This window comes from Leptonychotes weddellii, chromosome 1, assembly GCF_054177405.1.
Source record: "Leptonychotes weddellii isolate Sample4059 chromosome 1, ASM5417740v2, whole genome shotgun sequence".
Taxonomy (NCBI): Eukaryota; Metazoa; Chordata; class Mammalia; order Carnivora; family Phocidae; genus Leptonychotes; species Leptonychotes weddellii.
Genome location: NC_138369.1, coordinates 17,715,216 through 17,736,504, shown reverse-complemented (window position 1 = coordinate 17,736,504; position 21,289 = coordinate 17,715,216). Strand labels below are relative to the sequence as shown.

General features: G+C 38.9%; 2 protein-coding genes across 25 annotated transcripts in view; both read left to right on the top strand.

Annotated features, from left to right (window-relative positions):
* PBRM1 (polybromo 1) overlaps positions 1 to 21,289 on the top strand; it is a 114,133-nt gene that overhangs the window by 1,959 nt on the left and 90,885 nt on the right. For 14 of the 23 annotated variants that reach the window (XM_081819024.1, XM_081818980.1, XM_081818971.1 and 11 more), the window contains exons 2-5: positions 1,234 to 1,359; positions 3,006 to 3,158; positions 6,068 to 6,165; positions 16,099 to 16,246. In XM_081819024.1, coding sequence (XP_081675150.1) covers positions 1,312 to 1,359; positions 3,006 to 3,158; positions 6,068 to 6,165; positions 16,099 to 16,246 — 447 coding nt within the window. In that variant the 5' untranslated portion in view covers positions 1,234 to 1,311. The remainder of the gene's footprint in view (positions 1 to 1,233; positions 1,360 to 3,005; positions 3,159 to 6,067; positions 6,166 to 16,098; positions 16,247 to 21,289) is intronic. The other 9 variants (XM_081818992.1, XM_081819033.1, XM_081818986.1 and 6 more) reach the window with 3 other exon arrangements.
* Positions 1 to 21,289, top strand: part of ITIH4 (inter-alpha-trypsin inhibitor heavy chain 4) — a 121,204-nt gene that overhangs the window by 97,431 nt on the left and 2,484 nt on the right. Inside the window, exon 23 of one of the 2 annotated variants that reach the window (XM_081819052.1) lies at positions 5,460 to 6,165. The exons of the other annotated variant lie outside the window; for it this stretch is intronic. The gene's annotated coding sequence lies outside the window, so the exon portion shown is untranslated. Of the gene's footprint in view, positions 1 to 5,459; positions 6,166 to 21,289 lie in introns of those variants that run through there. 2 annotated transcript variants of the gene reach the window in all.

Below are 21,289 nucleotides of genomic sequence, written 5' to 3'. Positions count from 1 at the left end.
GACCCTGGGATCATGACCTGAGCCGAAGGCAGACACTTAACAACTGAGCCACCCAGGCGTCCCTACCAGATACTATTCTATAAGCTAGAGCTACAAAAATGAATAAAGTGCTATTCCTGTTCCCAGGGAGCATTTAATCCTAGAGTTGAAACTTCTTTGTCCTGCTTTGAAGTTTCAAAGTGATTTCATGAACATTTCACAGTTCCAATAATCTAAGGCAGATATGCACACCTGACTGTTCTCATTTTAGAAGTGAAGAAACAGCTCTGAGAGGTTGTGACTCAAGCAACATCAAACAGATAATTCAAAGTGGAGGACTTGGGACTCAACATTCTGGTCTTCTGAGCTCAAGTCCTGTTGCTTCTCCCACCTATCTGGCCACGTTGCCTTTATTGCCAAACTTCCAAATTACATTTTAAAACGTCCTTTGGATAAGAAAATAATTGAAAATTACCCTTAAGTTACATCTTTTTCTTGTTTTAGCAGAGAAAGTTAATGATTTAAGGCGTTTTGGATATTGTGTGGTCTAAACTGGTATACGTATACACACCAACGATTTACAGTTTTTTGTCATTTGCTTTTCAGTGGATTATTTCTGAAGGTAATTTTGATCACCTGCCAAAATGATAGAAGGCTTTGTTTTTAATTTTTTAAAATTTGTGTGTGGTGTCTTTCCAATGCTGATAGAACTTTTGGAAAGAAATGTCTTTCTCTGAATTTTTTTTAGGGGGGGAGGAGTTTTCCAGACTCTGTTCACATGAGCCATTCTTGGTTTGTTCCAGCTTGCCAACACTTGGTGTCACATGTGAGCCTTCCACTGTAATTTATTGATTGTCAGACTTTTGGACATGTGACTGTAATCAGTGCCATTTTAAAAGCCTCTCCATTCCAGCTCTGTGATTGAACTCTGCTCTTATTGACTAGGGGGCATTTGGGCAGGCATGCTTCATTCCTGGAATTGACAGTCATTCCATGTGAGTAAAGGGGAATCCCAGTGAGCCATCTTTAAGCATATGAAAAGCATTTGGTTTTAAAATGGAAAGAAATGTCAGGTACTATTAGTGCCTGAGCCTTTGCAGCAGTTTGGCACAAGAGAACTAATACGGCTATTTTCTCCAGTTCTCTTTCTTTAGCAGTTCTACTTGAATGTTTTCTATCTATTCGTACTCATTTTTACTCCTTCTGACCTTTCTTCTTTATTTCCCCTTTCTCTGCCTTGTTCTTCTCTTTCAGTTTTGAATATATTAACACTGAATCAGCACTTCTAAAGCCCTGCCTTCTCCCACTGGCTTCACTTGGCCTTCAGACATAATGAGGAGACTGGCTTTTCGAGGCGCTGGTTGTGCTCTGGTAAAGCTGGTAAATTACTGATCATCTACACCTTTTCTCTTTTCTGTCCTTCCTTGTCTCTTCCCTTCCCTTTTTTTTTTAAATTTTGTTAATCCTTCCCATAAAGATTCCCTTGTCATGTTCATCAAATTCACTTGTGTCCTTGTCATAGCTTGTTTACTGAGGTTTGGTCCTTAGTTTCTTCCTCTTAATTGAGGCCAGTTTATCAGCCTTTTATGAAACAAAAAAAAATCAGCAACACTTGGCTGTCCTTGGCCTAAGCCCTTTGAACCTTTTAGCCAGTTGTAGCCAATTGCAAACTAGTATACTGTATAACAAACCAAAGCCTAGAGGAAGGAATATTGTCATGGTAGGCTGTTTTTAAATACCATGTGGACCGTAGTTCAGAGGAAGAGATAGGAGATTCCTTGTTTCTTAGTTGGTTACCAGAATGTTCTGTTTGTTGGTTTGTTTTGCTCCTCCTTTCTGTTCCCTGGAGATCCCCAATTTTTCTCTCTATACCTACTGGCAACCCATTCTTTCAGCTGCTGGTGTCTTAGTTTACTGACGTTGAATGTTGATGAGTGAAACTGGGATCAGTTTTTTCTTTTAGCTTTGGAGAGAGACCTTTGAAGTCACAGTATACTATTTGATACTGTTGTTAAATTGTATAAGCATCATAGGACCTTCTCAGGTATATACCCTTTCCCTCTAGCTGTAGCAGATCATTTCAATGGTTGCATTTTTTGTGTTACAGTCAAATATGTATATTTGTAAATTTGTGTTAACATTAGCTACTAGACAGCCTACCTGACAGCAAATATTTATGTGTTTCTGAAAGGCCAACTAGGATCTAAAGGTTCCCCTGTGAGGTACTATTCCAAGTCACCTGCTGAAACTTAAAGCTATGATTTCAAAATTCATGGGGCTAGAATACCTCGTATAACTGAAAAGGAGGTCAGTCTGATTGACAGAAAAGTTTCAAAATAGTTTACTACTTTGACATAGGTATGGTAAGTCACATTAAGTGTTTTCCAGGGATATGTTTTGTGGCCTTCTTTAATGAATGGAGAAAATTCATTTTCAGTGTGTTAATTTTAGAGTTCATCTAAAATGCTAGAAGGTTAATTGTCCTCTGTCCCCTACACTTGGGCACTACTCATTTGCCTCAGGTACTGATTTCTATTTTTTTCCACATCATGGCCCACCTGGAAAATGATCAGAATTGTTAGACATACTGGGGAAAACAGATGAAGCTGCTGACTGCAGAGGTGACTGCCTTGGGGCTTCTGTCCCTGAGGCCTGCCTCGCTGCCTCAGGGGCTGAGGGATCAATACCTCCACACTGGCGTACCCCTACATGTAGGTTTTCAAAGTCCATTGATGAGTAAATTTGGGACCAGACATGATTGGGTCATTTAGACTTGGTGACATATAAATGGGTATACTTTTGTTGAGTTTGTCCTATCCGAGTTGAAAGTGTAGTATTCTGGTAAGTGAAGGGGCTGAAGCAACAAAGTGCAGAACTTCCACTGAAAAAACTGACAGTTAAGTTTCTTTACAACGGTTAAAATATCCTCCTACATGAACCAGAATCGGGGTAGCAAGTGCCTAGCTGAGGGCTTGGTGGCAGTGTCTAAATTTAAGTATAAGAACATGGCTGATTATTTCTTATAGAAGAAGTTGGATTCCATGGGTTCCAAGAGAAGAAGAGCTACCTCGCCATCCAGTAGTGTCAGCGGGGACTTTGATGATGGGCACCATTCTGTATCCACACCAGGCCCAAGCAGGAAAAGGAGGAGACTTTCCAATCTTCCAACTGTAGATCCTGTGAGTAACTTGCATCACACAGTTCAGCAGTTAAGATACACTTCTTTTTCCTCTGGCTTAATATTCTTAATCTTTCGGGGCGCCTGGGTGGCTCAGTCGTTAAGCGTCTGCCTTCAGCTTGGGTCATGATCCCGGGGTCCTGGGATCAAGCCCCGCATCAGGCTCCCTGCTTCTCCCTCTCCCACTCCCCCTGCTTGTGTTCCCTCTCTCGCGGTGTGTCTCTCTGTCAAATAAATAAAATCTTAAAAAAAAAAAAATATTCTTAATCTTTCTTTTATGGAAAGCATATATTTAGCCAACAGTCTTAACAGTTAAAATTTAAGAAATAATGGTGGGTGGAGGGTGGCTGAAGTAGGTGAAGGGGATTAAGAGGTACAAACTTCCAGTTATAAAATAAATAAGTCACAGAGATGAAAAGTACAGCATAAGGAGTATAGTCAACAATGTTGTAATAACATTATATAGTGACAGGGATTACACCTACTGTGGTGGGCATTGAACAATGTATAGAATTGTTGAATCATTACGTTGTACATCTGAAACTAATATAATATTGTATGTCAGTTATACTTTAATAATACTTTTTTTTTTAAGATTCCATAATATTTATTTTAGAGAGAGAGAGAGAGAGCAGGGGGTCAGGGGAGGGCCGAGGGGGAGGGAGAGGGAAAAGCAGACTCCACACTAAGCACGCAGATTCTGACTTGGGGCTCAATCCCACAACCATGAGATCATGAATTGAGCCAAAACCAAGAGTCAGACACCCAACCAACTGAGCCACCCAGGTGTCCCCGAGTAATACACTTTAAAAATAAAATAAATATTTAAGAACTCAAAAAAAGGGGCGCCTGGGTGGCTCAGTCGGTTAAGCGGCTGCCTTCGGCTCAGGTCATGATCCCAGGGTCCCCGGGATCGAGCCCCGCATCGGGCTCCCTGCTCGGCGGGGAACCTGCCTCTCCCTCTCCCTCTGCCTGCCTCTCTGCCTACCTGTTCTCTCTCTCTGTCTCTCTGTCAAATAAATAGATAAAATCTTTTAAGAAAAAAAAAAGAACTCAAAAAAAGTAATTACTCGGAATACATTTAGAATAAGAAATTTGCATAAAGTTATTTCTGTTTTGTTGAAAAGGTCTTTTTATAAAAGTGTAATCTGCCAAAGCACTTAATTCTAATTAAAAATAACCAAATGGGGGAAAAAAAAAAAACCAAATGGGCTTATGAATTCTACAGATCAGAGAGTGGCAGACAGTGTAATAGAAATATGCACAAAAATTTTTTTCTAGTTTTATTGAGATGTAATTGACATATAAAACTATATAAGTTCAAGGTGTACCTTATAATGATTTGACCTATATATATTATGAAATGAAGCCACAATTAGTTTAATATCCATCATCTCCTATAGATGACCAAAAAAAATGTTTTCCTTATAATGTTGTTTTTCTATAATCCTTTTAGGATTTACTCTTATGACAACTTTCAAATATACAGTAGCAGTGTTAAGTATAGTTATGTTGTATGTTACATCCCCAGCACTTATTTATAATAACTGGAAGTTTATACCTTCTGACCAAAAAAAAAAAAAGAAAATATTAGTATGTTGCATCATATATCCATTCAAATAACTGTGCTTGTCATGTGCCAAGCACTCGCTATTCTGATGGTTGGGATATAGCCATGTGTAAGACAAGCAGTTTTTCACATGGAGCTTAGATTCTACTGTGGCAGAAGCAGAATGTAAACAGATGAACAAATAGATAATAAAGTACCCTCAGCTAATGATAAATGCTAAGGAAAAAAGTTTGGGTGATTTGGCTGCTTGGGCCCAAACCTTGAGGGATTTCTCTGTGATGGGAAGGCACTGGCCCTACAGAGTTCTGGAAAAGGGTGTTCCAGGCAGAGGGACCCGATGCAGAGGAGCTAGGTCAGGAATGCGTTTGTTGTGTTGTGATTATAGAAAGATGGTCAAGGGGAGAAGGAGACTGGCAAAGTCTGCCCAGCCACAGTATGTAGTTAACCCTACATACTCCATGGTCAATGTTAGGGGTTTAGATTTTATTCTCTCAGTAATAAGAAGCTCCTCTTTTGAATGATTTTAACCAAGAGAGTGATATGAACTGATTTAGCTTAAGAGAAAAGAACAGTCACGAGTAGCATAAATCTGATGAAAGATACCAAGATGTTTAATCAGTTAAAATTTTTTTTTTACCCAATGTGGGGCTTGAACTCATGACCCTGAGATCAAGAGTTGGATGCTTTTCTTTTTTTTTTTTTTAAGATTTTATTTATTTATTTATTTGACAGAGAGAGAGAGAGCGAGAGCAGGAACACAAGCAGGGGGAGTGGGAGAGGGAGGAGAAGGCTTCCCGCTGAGCAGGGAGCCTGATAACGGGGCTCGATCCCAGGACCCTGGGATCATGACCTGAGCCGAAGGCAGATGCTTAACGACTGAGCCACCCAGGCGCCCCGAGTTGGATGCTCTTCTGACTGAGCCAGCCAGGTGCCCCTAAGCAGTTAAAATTATTATTATTTTTTTTTAAGATTTTATTTATTTATTTGACAGAGACATGGCAAGAGAGAGAACACAAGCAGGGGGAGTGGGAGAGGGAGAAGCAGGCTTTCTGCTGAGCAGAGAGCCCGATGCGGGGCTCGATCCCAGGACCCTGGGATCACAACCTGAGCCGAAGGCAGACGCTTAACGACTGAGCCACCCAGGCGCCCCTAAAATTATTTTAAATTAAAGGAGATATTGTCAGCATATTTCAGACTTGGGTTCCTGTGGGGAACTTGCGGATTTGTCCATTTTCTTCTCTACTTTTTATGAGTATGTTTTTATTAAGGATAATCCTTATACGTACACTGGCTTTCTATTCACGTTTCTGGTGATTTTTTTCACCTTTTCCTGTGTATAGATTGCTGTATGCCATGAACTGTACAATACCATTCGAGACTATAAGGATGAGCAGGGCAGGCTCCTCTGTGAGCTCTTCATTAGGGCACCGAAACGAAGGTGAGTTGGAAGGTGAGTGGGAAGGATTTGGTCCTGGGTCCACAAGTACAGCATTTGGTAATAGAGTTTTCCTCTGGAAGGAATGGCTTAAAGGATACTAGGGTCCAGATTTTAGTTTTAATTGTCAAGATGTAGTGAAGCATATTTAAAAAAAATTTTTTTATTGTAAAGTACAGCATAAAATTTATACATTTTACATTTTTAAGTGTACAATTCATTAAGGCTTTATTCATATTGTTATACAACAGATCTCCAAAACTTTTTCATAATGCAAAATTGAAATTCTGTACCCATTACAAAACTCCTTATTCCTTTCCTCCTGCCCCCAGCCCCTGGCAGCCACCATTACACTTTCTGTTTCTCTAAATTTGACTATGTTCAGGGTCTTATATAAGTAGAATCATACAGTGTTTGTCTTTTGTGACGCTTTCTTTCACTTAGCATAATGGTTTCAATGGCCATCCATGTTGTAGCATATGACAGGATTTCCTTCCTTTTTAAGGCTGAATAATATTCCATTATATGGATATACCATTTTTTGTTTATTTATTCATCCATTGATAAACACTTGAGTTGTTTTTACCTCTTGGCTCTTGTGAGTAATGCTGCAGTGAACATGGGTGTGTAAATACCTCTCTGATGCTGCTTTCAGTTCTTTTGGATATATACCCAGAAGTGGCATTGCTGGATCTTTTTTTTTTTAATTTTTTTTTTAAAGATTTTGTTTATTTGTCAGAAAGAGAGAGAACACAAGCAGGGGGAGGGGCAGAGGGAGAAGCAGGCTCCCCGCTGAGCAGGGAGCCCGATGCGGGACTTGATCCCAGGACCCTGAGATCATGACCTGAGCTGAAGGCAGATGCTTAACTGACTGAGCCACCCACGCATCCCGGCATTGCTGGATCTTATAGTAATTCTATTTTTAATTTTTTGAGGAATAACCATACTGTTTTCCATATCACTGTGCCATTTTACAGTCCCACCAACAGTGTACAAGGGTTCCAATTTCTCCATATCCTTGCCACACTTGTAGTTTTGTAGTAAGTTTTTTTTTAAAGATTTTATTTATTCATTTGAGAGAGAGACAGAGAGAGCACACAAGCAGGGGGAGAGGCAGAGGGAGAAGCAGGCTGTCTGCTGAGCCAGCCAGGAGCCCGATGTGGGGCTCAATCCCAGGACCCGGAGATCATGACCTGAGCTGAAGGCAAGAAGCCCAACCATCTGAGCCACCCAGATGCCCCTGTAGTAAGTTTTGAAATCAGAAAGTATGAGTCCTTCTGATGGTTAATTTTACGTGTCAACTTGACTGGGCTAAGGGAATGCCCAGATATCTGTGTCTATAAGGATGTCTCTGGAAGAGATTAGCATCTGAATAGGAGACTGAGTAAAGAAGATGGCCTTAACCAGTGAGTTGGGTATCATCCAATCCGCTGAGGCCTTGAGTAGAACAAAAGGGGGAAGGAAGGATGAATTAGTGCTCTGAGAGCTGAGACATCCATCTGCTCCTGCCTTCTGATCTCAGAGCTCCTAGTTCTTGGGCCTTCAAACTCATACTGAACTATACCACTGGCTTTTCTGGTTCTCTGGTAGATGACAGATCCTGGACTTCTTGGCCTCCATAATCGCATGAGCCAATTCCTGTAATAAATCTCATATGTGCGTCTGTGTGTGTGTATATACATGTATGTGTGTTTGTGTATGTATCTCTTTCCTATTGGTTAAGTTTCTCTGAAGAACTCTAGTACGATCTTCCAGTTTTGTTCTTTTTCAGGATTGGTGGCTATTTGGGGCTCTTTGAAATTCCATACGAATTTCAGGATGGATTTTTCTGTTTCTGCAACAAATGCTATTGGGATTTTGATAGATATTGCATTGAATCTGTAGATAGCTTTGGGAGTATTGGTGTTTTAAAAACATGTAAGTTTTCTAATCTATGAACATGGGCTAACTTCCCATTTATTTGTGTCTTTAATTTCTTACAGAAGTGTGTAGTTTTCAGTGTACAAGTTTTTCACCTTTTTGTTTAGGTTTATTTGTAAGTTTAATTCTTTCTGATGCTATTGTAAATTGAATTGTTTTCTTTTTGGATTATTCACTGTTAGTGTATTGAAATGCAACTGATTTTTGCATGTGTTAATTCTGTATATGCAAATTTGCTGAATTCACTTATTCTGCCTTTTTTTTTAATCTTTAGAGTTTTCTGCATATGAGATCATGTCATCTGTGAACAAAGACAATTTTACTTACACCTTTTCAATTAGGAGGCCTTTTCTTTTTGTTGCCTAATTGTTCTGGCTATGAATGTTGAAAAGAAGTGGTAAGAGCAAGCATCCTTGTTTTGTTTCTAAACTTAGAGGAAAAGCTTTCCATCTTTCACCATTTTGAGTATGGTGGTAGCTGTGGGCTTTTCACATATGGTCTTTATTATGTTGAGGTACTTTCCATCTATACTTAATTTCTTGAGAGTTTTATCATGAAAGTATATTGAATTTTGTCATATTCTTTTTTTTGCAACAGTTGAGATGATCACTGAGTTATTTTCCTTCATTCGTTACTGTGTGATGTATTACTTCATCAATTTTCATAGGTTGAATCATCCTTGAATTCCAGGAGTAAATCCCTCTTGTTTATGGTGTATAATCCTTTTAATATGCTGCTGAATTCATATTGCTAGTATTTTGTTGAGGATTTTTATATCAGCGATCATAAGGGGTGTTGGTCTATAGTTTTCTTGTAGTGTCTTTGCTGGCTTTGCTATCAGGGTATTGATGGCTTCACAGAATGAATAAGTTTTTCCTCCAATTTTTTGGGAAAAGTTTGAGAAGGATTAATGTTAGTTCTTTAAGTGTTTGGTAGAATTCACCAGTGAAGCTATTATTAGATCTAGGACTTTTCTTTGCTGGGAGATTTTTTTTTTTTAATTAAAACTTTACATTCCAGTATTGTTAGCATACAGTGTTAAATTAGTTTTAGGTGTACAATGTAGCGATTCAACAGTTCTGTACATTACTCCGTGCTCATCACAATAAGTATACTCTTTAATCCCTGTCACCTTTTTCATCCATCCCCTTACCCATCTCCACTCTGGTAACCATCAGTTCGTTCTTTATATTTGAGAGTCTCTTTCTTGGTTTGTCTCTCTCTTTTTTTCCCTTTGTCATTTGTTGTTTTTTAAATTTCACATATGAGGGAAATCATACAGTATTTGTCTTTCTATAGCTTATTTCACTTAGCATTATACTCTCTGGCTCCATCCACGTTGTTGCAAATGGCAAGATTTTGTTCTTTTTATGGATGAGTAATATTCCATTGCATATGGTATATATATACCACATCTTCTTTATCCATTCATATATCGATGGACACTTGGGCTGGTTCCATAACTGGCTATTGTAAATGCTGCAATAAACATGGGAGTGTATGTATCCCTTTGATTTTTTTTCTATTTTTTGGGTAAATACCCAGTAGTTTTGCTGGAAGATTTTTGATTACTGGTTTAGTCTCCATACTAGTTATAGGTCTATTTGGGTTTTCTCTTTCTTCATACTCAGTTTTGTTACGTTGTATGTTTCTAGGAATTTATCCATTTCTTCAAGGTTATCCACTTTATTGGCATATAGCTGTTCATAGTACTTTTTAATAATCCTCTTTATTTCTGTGGCATTGGTTCTAATGTCCCCTCCTTCATTTCTGATTTTATTTGAGTCTTTTTTTTTTTTTAGTTCATCCAGACAAGGGGTTTGTCAATTATGTTGATCTTTTCAAAAAACCACCTCTTAGCTTTATTGATTTTTTTTTTCCTATTGTTTTTTTTTTTAATCTCTGCTTTGTATATTAATTCATTCCTCCTGCTTGTTTGGGGTTTATTATGTTCTTCTTTAGTTCCTTAAGAATGAAGCATATTTTTTAAAATTACTTAGAGTCTTTAAGATAGCAGTGAACTTATAGCTATCATCGTTAAAAGGAATCAGTTTTCAAAATATACAGAGGCCACAATTATTATTTTCATTTTGCTTTTTTTCTTTGTCCCCGTAATTTTGGGTTTGACTTCTGTTGTCCAATGGAGCAAAACAAATTACTGGCCCAATATGCACATTGCACACACCTCCCTGTAGAGGCTGTGTTCTCCCTGACTAGATCTTCTTTCCACTCTTGCTATCAAAATAACATCACTGTTTCCATCTAACTCTGACAGTTGAAGTTTTTCTGAAAACATACATAAGTGTGGTAGACAGAATAATGGCCCCCAAATATGTCCATGTTTCAACCCCTAGAATCTATGAATATGTTGGATTACATGCCAGAGAAAAATTAAATTTCTTACTTAACTAACTTTGACTTGGAGAGATTATCCTGGATTATCTAGATGGGCTCAGTGTAATCACAAGGGTCCTTAAACAGGGAGGAGGGAGGCAGAAGAGTCAGAGTCAGAGAGGGACTTGAAGATGCTACACTCCTGACTTTGAAGATGGAGGAAGGGGGCTGCAAGCAAATGAATGCAGGCAGCCTCTAGAAGCTGGAAAAGGTGAGGAAATGGATTCTTCCCTAAAACCTCCAGAAGGGATACAAACACCTTGCTTTTTAGCCCAGCAAGACCCATTTGGGACTTCTGTAAGATAATAAGTTTGTGTTGTTTTAAGCCATTCAGTCTGTAGCTATTTGTTATGGAAGCTTTAGGAAACCAAGACAATGAGTTAAAGATTTAGATTAATTCGTGATTGTTGATGCCACAGTGGGTAATGAACAAGCTGAAGGTTGAGCTGAAGTCAGACTTTTCACCTCACAGAGCAGAGCCATTAAGAATGCAGTGTCAGGGGCGCCTAGGTGGCTCAGTCGTTAAGCGTCTGCCTTCAGCTCAGGCCATGATCCCAGGGTCCTGGGATCGAGCCCTGCATCGGGCTCCCTGCTCGGCGGGAAGCCTGCTTCTCCCTCTCCCACTCCCCCTGCTTGTGTTCCCTCTCTTGCTGTGTCTCTCTCTGTCAAATAAATAAATAACATCTTAAAAAAAAAAAAAAAAAAAAGAATGCAGTGTCAGCGTCCTGAATTAAAGGATGTAAATTAGTCATGGTCGGAAAAGAAGGGCCCTTTTTAAAATGAGCTAACTATCTCCAGATTTCAGTTGGTTTATCGTAACAGTCTTTTAAAAGTTGTCATTTAATTAGCGTATGATAATGAAATACTTATTGTTTACCACATGCTAGACACAGTGTCAAGCACTTCCTTATATTGTTTAAACTTGAGAAGTATTATTGTGGTTTATAGATGAAAACTTGCACAAGTTCTCAGAACTACTAAAGGATAACCAGGGTACAGACTCGAGTCTTTCTGATTCTAGAGCCTGTGCTCTTAACTGGTATGCTGTAGAGAGGAGCAGCATCATACTGGAGTACACAAACCTTTCATAGAAAAGGACTGCCCTCTGCTGCCTGCTTCCCACCAGCAGACTAGTCCTGAGGGGTGGAGGATACAGGCTTTGGGGTGCTAGAGCACTGTCTTCTAGCCTCCAAGTTGTGGTACCCTATGAGTACTGATTGCCCTGCCCCAGTGCTGTGCCTGAGGGCATCTCTACCCCTCTGTGGAATGTATATGTTTTCTCAAGAGTTTGTGGGAAGCTCTAATGCTCAGAGCTACACAACTGTGAATCTCTTTTTGAGACTTTGTTTTGATTAGTATATTAAGCTACTTGTGCTAAGACATCCAAATTAACAATGGTTGAAACAAGAAAAATTATTTTTTCTCATATAAAAATTCTGTTCTATAAAGTCCTCAGGGCCTAGGTACTCTCTCTTTCCTCTACTGTCCTTGGGGTATCACTCCTGTCTGCATGGTCTGAGATGGCTCACCATCATAGCTGTCTTCCAGCCCTCAGGATAAAAAGAAGGCATGTTGAGGATGTGACCTGGATATGGTACACTTCAGCTCTTGTATTGGCCAGAACTTAGCTGCAGCAAGGCTGGAGAAGATGCTCTTTAGTAGTCACACAGTAGCTCAGAATGCTGCCATCCTGGGGATAAGGGAAAATGAGTTTGGGGGTATCCAGCAGGCTCCGCATATCAGGCCACTGTTTCTCACTTTTCTGGTTAAAAGTGTCAGTTGTGGTTTGGCTGTTCTGCGGCCATATCATGGCAGGGCGCCCTCGGCTGCTGTTGAAAGAGAAAAGCTGTTGTGCAAGAACGTGCACCGCATAGTCCTGTTTGTGTATACATATGTGTGAAAGTCTGAAAGAATACTAATAGTGCTTTTATCTCGGGATGAGTAGGGGCAGCTTTTATTATCTTATGCTTTTCTGCATGTTGATTTAAGTGGGAGAAATTAGTAGAACTCTTTCACTTTGAAAAGGGGAGGCCCTTGTTTTGACCTTATCACATAGGGAATGTTGAGATCCTGATCTCCCTTTTGTCTGTGTGGTGAGTCTGAAAATGTTTGTGAAGATCCCTCTCACAGAGCTTCTGGGAGAGAGTGTTCTTCCTAGGTACATGTCCTCCCCCAAGCCTGAGAGGCTGCTGAGGTCCAGCCTCAGCAAGGAGCAGTGCACTGTGGCCCACCAGGCCCAGGTGGAGAGAGCCATTGTGGATATCAGGTTAACAAAGCCCTAACGCTCACCCTGAGAAAGTGCCTTGGCACCACTGACAGCATCGACATTAGGCCTGGATGGTCCTTTGTTATTACTCAGTAAGACCTTTATGTTCCTGTACTTTCTCCAAATAGCAGAATGATTACTCCTTTTATCCTCTCATATTTAATTTCATAGTTCACTAAAATCATAAATAGTTGATAAGAGCTTTAAAAAACTCTATTTTTCCTCTTCTTTTCCCTTCCTGAAGAATTTAATCCAAAAGCCATTAGGTGAGACTGAGCAAACTTGGCATCTGCCGGGAAGACAGGTGGTGGGGTGTTGGGAGAGAGTTGTGGATAGTAGCAATATTACATCATGGAGTGTCAGAGCCTGGGCATGGTAAACGGGGTTTATGTCGAAGGACTTCCTGGCACAGTGTGTTGAGGCCTAATTAGGTGGAGGGAAGATGACGTCCATGTTGGGGGTGTAGTGGTGGCAATGGCCTGTCATGGGTGGGGTAAGGATGGCATCCACATGGGGTGTGGCCTAGCCCAGGGCAAGGGGTCATAGCCTTAGTGAGGGGAAGGGAAGCATTATGGGGTGGAGGTAGACAGCAGCAAGAGGAGATTGGTTATATACAGGAGACCAATCATGTAAGTAAATATATTGTGAATAATAGGACTCAGGCTTCTCATTATCTGAGAAAGGGAGTACAAATAGAGAAAGGAAACTAGATTGAACCCTGTGGTATACGATTAGAATTGGAATTGTTTGTGTGAATTCATGGTTCCCAACATCTGTACATAATAGGAATGTAGATATAAGTGAGTATATGTCTATCTCCATCTTTGCCCATTGAGACAGACTGGGAGCAGTAACACACCAGTATACTTGAGCACATCCAGCACCTTGGACTTCGTTTTTATTTTATTTATTTGTTATTATTTTTTTAAGATTTTGTTTATTTGTTAGAGAGAGCGAGAAAGCACAAGCAGGGGGAGTGGCAGGCAGAGGGAGAGGGAGAAGCAGGCTTCCCACTGAGCAGGGAGCCCGACGTGGGGCTCAATCCCAGGACCCTGGGATCATGACCTGAGCCGAAGGCAGACGCTTAACCGACTGAGCCACCCAGGTGCCCCTGGACTTCGTTTTTAAATACCATTTACCATGCAAGGAAATGGCTGGGGGAAATGGTTGATTTTAAGGGCAAGGAGGAACCTGTAACATCTTAGGCTGCCAGAAAGTAAGCAGATGTTCAAAGGGTGATGGGAACATGTCAGAAGCACATAGAGAATACAAACCATCTTGAAAGGACTCCTCCTGGCCCAACTTCGAGCAGCTTGAGCATCAGAATAATTAACGTAATGGGTTTTAATGACTTCCAAATAGGAATCCAGGGATCCATATTGATATAAATAAATGAGTAAATGGATTAGGAATGGACTTTTACATAGTCTGGAGGTACCGCTCTGTAAAGTATAGGGAGAAAAACAGTGACTTGTTCAGTTGAGAAGCTTGGCAGACACCACTATAATCAAGTGATCAGAATGAGCCTCGCCTAAGTACTGGGACAAGTTGAAATCATGTGCCTAACCTGATAGGATACAGTGTGACAAACGTAGCATCATTTCTGTCATAGTCCTGCCGAAGCATAGCCTGCATTTATTCATCAGGAAAACAGACAAACTCTGTTTTATAGGGACACCCTATAAAATAATTGGCCCATAAGTTATTCAAAAGTATCAAGATCCTGAAAGTTGAGGAAAGACTGAGGACCTGTTTCAGAATGAAAGAAACTAAAGAAGTATAACTAAATGCAACACGTGATTCTGGACTTGATCCTTTGGGTATAAAGGACAATTTTGGAATAGTTACAGAATATGAGGATTAAATGGTGGTACTGTATCAGAGTCAGTTTCCTGATTTTGATGGTTGAGCTTTGGTCCTTGTTCATAGGAAATACTAAATTATTCAGGGGTGATAGAACCTCATGTCAGCAGCTTACTTTCAAATGGTTCAGAAAAACATGCTTTATATTATTCTTGCAATTTTTATGTCAGAATAAAAAGGTTTTAAAAATTAAATATATCCCCCATATATGGCTCTAACATGTCAGCCAAGGTCCCAAGAGAGATTAAAGCCTTAATGACATGACATATTTTGTATGTAATAATTTATTTCTTATACCTCTAGAATGGAGTTAGCTTGGGGGAGAACTGAGAGAAATGGTCACTGAAATAATTTTTCAGGAGGTTTACTTGTCTCATGAAATTCCATTTGAAAAAAGCCAGAAGCGGTGATGGGCATTAAGGAGGGCAAGTGCTGTAATGAGCACTGAGTATTACATACAACTGATGAATCACTGAGCTCTATGTACCTCTGAAACTAATAATACATTAAATGTTAATTAATTGAATTTAAATAATTTCTTTTAAAAAGAAAAAAGCCAGAGAGAATAATAATAAACATCCATTAACCCAAAACCCAACTTAAGAAATTATCATTTAGGGGCGCCTGGGTGGCTCAGTCGTTAAGTGTCTGCCTTTCAGCTCAGGTCGTGATCCCAGGGTCCTGAGATCGAGCCCCACATCAGGCTCCTTGCTCAGCAGGAAGGCTGCTTCTCCCTCTCCTGCTCCCCTGCTTGTGTTCCCTCTCTCACTGTCTGTCTCTCTCTGTCAAATAAATAAAATCTTAAAAAAAAAAAAAAGAAATTATCATTTATAACCACATTTGAAGTTTCCTGTGTGACCCTCACTATCCCTCCCCTCCAAGAGATAATCACTATCCTCGATTTTTTATTTATCATACCTATGTGTTTGTTTTTGTTTTTGTTTTTAATAGTTTGGTCATGTTTATTTATGTTTTACACCCTTTTATCTTTGGTAAGCTCCTTGTGCCAACGACCTCATCTTTCTCCTCTGTAAGTTTAGTAATTGATATTAGAGCAGTATATATAATAGGCACTTGATTGTACTTGGCAGAAAAAGTTCTGTGGTCACTAAGTGAAGAGACAAGCCATTTTGTAAGTTTGTAAAGAGCTTTGAAACGTGAATCTGTTTTCATCCACTATTGAACACCACAAAAGGTAAGTTATTTTCGTTTGCGGAAGATGCCAATGACATTGTTTTAGTGCTGGTGCCCTAAATCTTAAATATTTAGCATATAAATGACCATCACAGATGTTAAGTTAGGTTTTTATGTTGCTAATATATACTTAGAAAATGGCTTGCATATGCACCTTGCTTTTGTTACTCTTTTAGTTCTAATGGAGTAAGTCTAGTATGTTTTATCACTTGGAATGTTGGACATTACCACAAGTAGTTTTGAAATATAACTTTATATGGGCTTTGGACTAACACCTTTTTAAAAAAAAATTATAACAGAAATCAACCAGACTATTATGAAGTGGTTTCTCAGCCCATTGATTTGATGAAAATCCAACAAAAGCTAAAAATGGAAGAGTATGATGATGTTAATCTGCTGACTGCCGACTTCCAGCTGCTTTTTAACAATGCAAAGGCCTATTACAAGGTAAGAAAGCATCACATTTGGAAGGTATTCAATTTGATAATAGTTTGGCTTTTTAATTTTTATCAGTTTAGTAGTGTAAGTAGTGCGGTTTGAGTTTGTTACTTTTTTTTTTTTTTAAGATTTTATTTATTTATTTGAGACACAGAGATAGAGAGAGCATGAGCAGGGAGAGAGGCAGAGGAAGAAGGAGAAGCAGGCTCCCCACTGAGCCAGGAGCCCAATGTGGGGCTCGATCCCAGGACCCTGGGATCATGACCTGAGCCGAAGGCAGATGCTTAACCATCTGAGCCACCCAGGCGCCCCTGAGTTTGTTTCTTTTAAGAAAGACTGAAGATTCGTATAGCATGTACCATTTTTGTTTCTTCTGTGTCTGCTCAGATCTTTTGTCCATTTTTCTCTCGAGTTGTTTGTCATTTTCATATTTATTTCTAGAAGTTTTTTATATATTCTAGATACTAATCCTCCTTGGTTATATTTGTTACAAGTATCTTCTCCCACTATGAGGCTGTTTTCATTCTTTATGGCGTCTTGATGAAACGGAAGAGTATTTTAACATAATCCAATTTCTTACTCTTTAACTTTGTGGTTTGTCATTTGTGTCTTGTTTTCAGAAATCCCTATTATCCAAAGATTATAAAGACACTCCTATATTTTCTTCTAAAAGTTTAATAGTTTTGTCTTTCACATACAAGCCTTTACGGCAGCTCAGGTTGGTTTTTGTGTCTTCTGTGAGGTAGGGTTCAATTTTGTTTCCTAAAAGGGATAAGCGGCACCTTGAAGTGGCCACATCCTCTTCACAGTCATGTGCACCAGCAGTGTTCACAGCGCTTCCATGTCCTCATGGTCCCTTTCCAGCCCTTTAGTCTGTTCCTTTTGTTTTGCCAAATTTAGCTATTACTCGGCTCTTTTATTCTTGCCTTAATTATTATGGCTTTATAATTCTTTATCAGGTAAGGAAAGCACTGGTTATTGATTATTCTTGGTCCTTATACATTTATATGTTATGTTAAGTCAAGCATGAAAAAAATTGTTGGAGGTTTTATTGGAATTGCATGGACTCTGTGGATCAGTCCTATTTTGGAGAATTAACATAATTGTGATACTGATTATTCCAGTCTTTGAATTTGATGTGTCGTTGTCTTTTTAAGGCTTCTTTAAGTTATTTTAGCAAAGCTTTAGATTTTTTTTTTATTAAGAGTCTGCAAAATGGAAAGTGTTACTAGATTTGTTCTTAATACTGTGTAATATGTGTATGTATATATATTTTTTTAATTGAGAATAAATTCACAGTCTTTTATTTATTTATTTTTTTGGCGGGTGCCAATTCTTTTTTTTTTTTTTATGTTCAGTTAGCCAGCATATAGTACATCATAAGTTTTTGATGTAGTGTTCAACGATTCATTGCAGTTGCATATAACACCCAGTGCTCATCACCACACATGCCCTCCTTAACACCCATCACCCGGTTACCCCATTCCCCCACCCCCTTCCCTTCTGTCACAGTCTTTTAAAGTGTAGATTCAGGGGTGCCTGGGTGGCTCAGTTGGTTAAGCGTCCAACTCTTGACATCATCTCCAGTCTCGATGTCAGGGTTGTGAATTGAAGCCTGTGTTGGGCTCCACACTGGGCATGGAGCCTACTTTAAAAAAATAATAATAAATAATAAAGAAAGCATAGAATTCAATAAATTCAGGGTTTTTGGCATATTCACAAAGTTGTGCAAGCATCACTAATACCTAATACCTAACTCCGGAATATTTTCATTACCCCAAAAAGAAAACCATACCCATTAACAGGTGCTCTTCATTTCCCCTCCTCCCTGCCTCTGACAACCACTAATCTATTTTCTTGTGGATTTGTCGTTCAGCACATTGCATATAAATGGAATCAAATACTATATGGTCTTAGGTGACTGGCTTCTTTCACTGAGCAGGTCTTCGAGATTCATCCTTTTTGTAGCATGTATTAGTACTTCATTCCTTTCTATGACTGGATAATGTGCTATTATATGGCTGTACCACACTTTGTTTATCCATTTCCCAGTTGATGGGCATTTGGGTTCTTTCTACTTTTAGCTGTAAAGGTGCTATAAATTTTGTGACTATGGCAAGGGTGCTGTTCATTGGATACAAGATTCTGTGTGTGTCCATCAGACCTAGCTTGTTAATTATGTTGCTAAAATCATTTATATCCTTACTGAATTATCTGTACAAACTATTTACCAAATGCGGTGTTTTAAAATCTCTCACTTAGATGATGGATTTGTCTGTTTCTTCTTAATAACTCTGTTCATCTTTTGCTTTATGTATTTTAAAACTCTGCAACTGGGAGCATACAAGTTTAAAATTGTTATATTGTCCTAGTAAATTGAGTTTTTTTTGCATTATGTAGTATCATTAGTAATATCTTTTGTTTGAAGTCTGTTTTATCTGATATTAATATAGTTCTATCAGCTTTTATTTTTGTATTTATCTAGTTTATTTTTTCCCATTCTTTTCCTTCAACCTTTTCATGCTAACGCATCCTTGCAAACAGCATATGTGTGAATTTCTATTAATATACAGGTGATAATCTTTTTACCTGGAATTTCATCTCTTTACAGTTTTAGTAATAACATTATGTTCGGATGTATTCCCGTCATCTACATTTCCACTTTATCTCATTTTGTAATCTTTTCTCTTGTTTTTCTTTCTGCCTTCTTTTGGTTTCATTTTGTTATTCCCTCTTATTTTCTCTATAATTTGGGGGTTGTAAAATCTGTTGATACCTCTTGGTTCTTATTCAGGAAGCTTTAATGTGCATAATTAACTTACCAAAGTCAAAAGTTAATCAGCATCTTTAAACCTCCTTCTAAACAATACAAAGACCTTAGGATAATTCAACTCTGATCTATTTATGCTACTGATGTTTTGAATTTTAGTTCTGTCGTAGCAGATTTTTTTTTTTTTTAATTTATTTTGGGGGCGCCTGGGTGGTACGGTCAGTTGAGCATCCGACTCTTGATTTTGGCTTGGATTGTGATCTCAGGGTCCCTGGATCAAGCCCTGCATGGGCTCTGTGCTCAGTGGGGAGTCTGCTTCCCTTTCTCCCTCTGCCCCTCCCCCTGCTTGCATTCTCTCTCTCTTTCTCTCTCTCTTAAATAAATGAATCTTTTAAAAAAAAAAGATTTTATTTTTAAGTAATCTTTGCACCCAACATGGGACTGGAACTCACAACCCCAAGATGAAGAGTCATACACTCCACTGACTGAGCCAGCCAGGCACACCTGTTGTGGCAGATTTTTAATCCCATAAAATAATGTTACTGTTTTATTTTTAAAAAAATTTTTTTTAATGTTACTGTTTTATAGATAGTATTTGTTTTTACTCACATTCTTTTTTTTTTTTTAGTTTATTTATTTAAAGTAATCTTTACACACAACATGGGGCTCAAACTCATGGCCCTGAGATCAAAAGTTGCATGCCGTTTTGACTGAGCCAGCCAGGTGTCCCTATTTTTTTTCTTTTATTGCCATCAAGAAGTCCTCTGTCAATATAATTTTAGTTCCTTTAAAGGTTAGCTATATTTTCTTTCTGGCTGTCTTTGGTGTCTTGTTGTCTCTTGTGTTCTACAGTTTCACAGTGATGTGTCTAGATATGAATATCTTTTTATTAGTATAGTCTGGGAATTATAGGGCTTTCTAAATCTTTGGATTGATGTTTTCCATCCTCCCTGAGAAGTTCGCAGCTGTTCTGTCTTTGCATGCTGCCCCTGCCGCACTCTCTCTCCTGCTAGAACTCTGGGTGTTCTGTTAGAGCCCTCTCACATCCTTGTCTCTCCTAACCTTTCATATTCCCCTTTTTAGTGCCTGTATTGCTTTTTAGGTAATTTCTTTAGTTCTTCCAGTTTTCTTTGAAATCTGCTCTTAAACCACACTATTGAGTTTTTACATTTTAATATTTATATATTTCGTGTTTTGGAAGTAGTTCCTTTTTCAGGGTTTCCTGCAATTTGCTTGTATTTTTCAATCCCATTGTTCCTTTAAAAATGTTCAACATACTTATTTTTCATTCTGTGGCAGACAATTCCAATATCTGAAATACTTGCATGTCTGATTTTGCAGTTATTTCTGCTGGCTTTCTTCTGTGTTTCATGAATTTTAACCTTGAGCTCATATTTCTTGGAACTTGATCTCTAGAGATTGTTTGAGGCTTAGATTGAAGTTGGGTTCATTCAGGGTAGTGTGTTGCTTATCCCAGGCACCTGGCCTGTCTTTGTTAGGGCTAGCGTATGATGAAGAGTTCTCGGAGGAGATTCATCCCATGCCTCTCCTCTCCCTGCAGTGCTATGGTTTGAGATAAGCACAAGTTGAGCTGGGTGGAGGTTGAGGTGGGTAGTGTTGTTCCCGGGCATCACAGAAACTGAATTGTTTTTGAATTCCCACTTACGTTGCAACTGTGGTCTTTGGAGTCCCAGCTTCTGATGGGCCCTGCCCTTTATATCCTGTTCTTGCAGCCTCAGAGAACCTTGAAAGCTAAAGCTTAGGTTTCTCTTGTCTTACAAAAGCCCTTGAGTGAATGTCAGCTTCAGTGTTCTGCATGGTCATCTGGGTTCCTGCTTTTACTCTAATCTTGCTCTTTTGAGCATTGCTTTCTCCTTATTGGCAGCACCTGGATGCATTTTGAAAGTTTTGTTTTTATTTAACATTGCTTCCAGCATTGCTTTTACTGGAAAGTTTCAATTAGAGTTTATCCCTGTTATACTTTAGGAAAAGAAGTCTTTAAATAAAGTATTTAATACTAGCTAGCTATTTATTAGCTTAAAAATAGAAGTAATATTAGAACAATCAGTAGTTTCTATCCTTTACACTTAAAGCCCTTAAACTAGGTCTAATCTTTTAAATTGCGTGTCTTCATGTATGAGTAATTAGTGTTAATTTTTTTTAAAGATTTTAGTTACTTATTTGTCAGAGAGAGCGCACAAGCAGGGGGAGTGGCAGGTAGAGGGAGAAGCAGGCTCCCCGCTGAGCAAGGAGCCCGATGGGGCACTCGATCCCAGGACCTT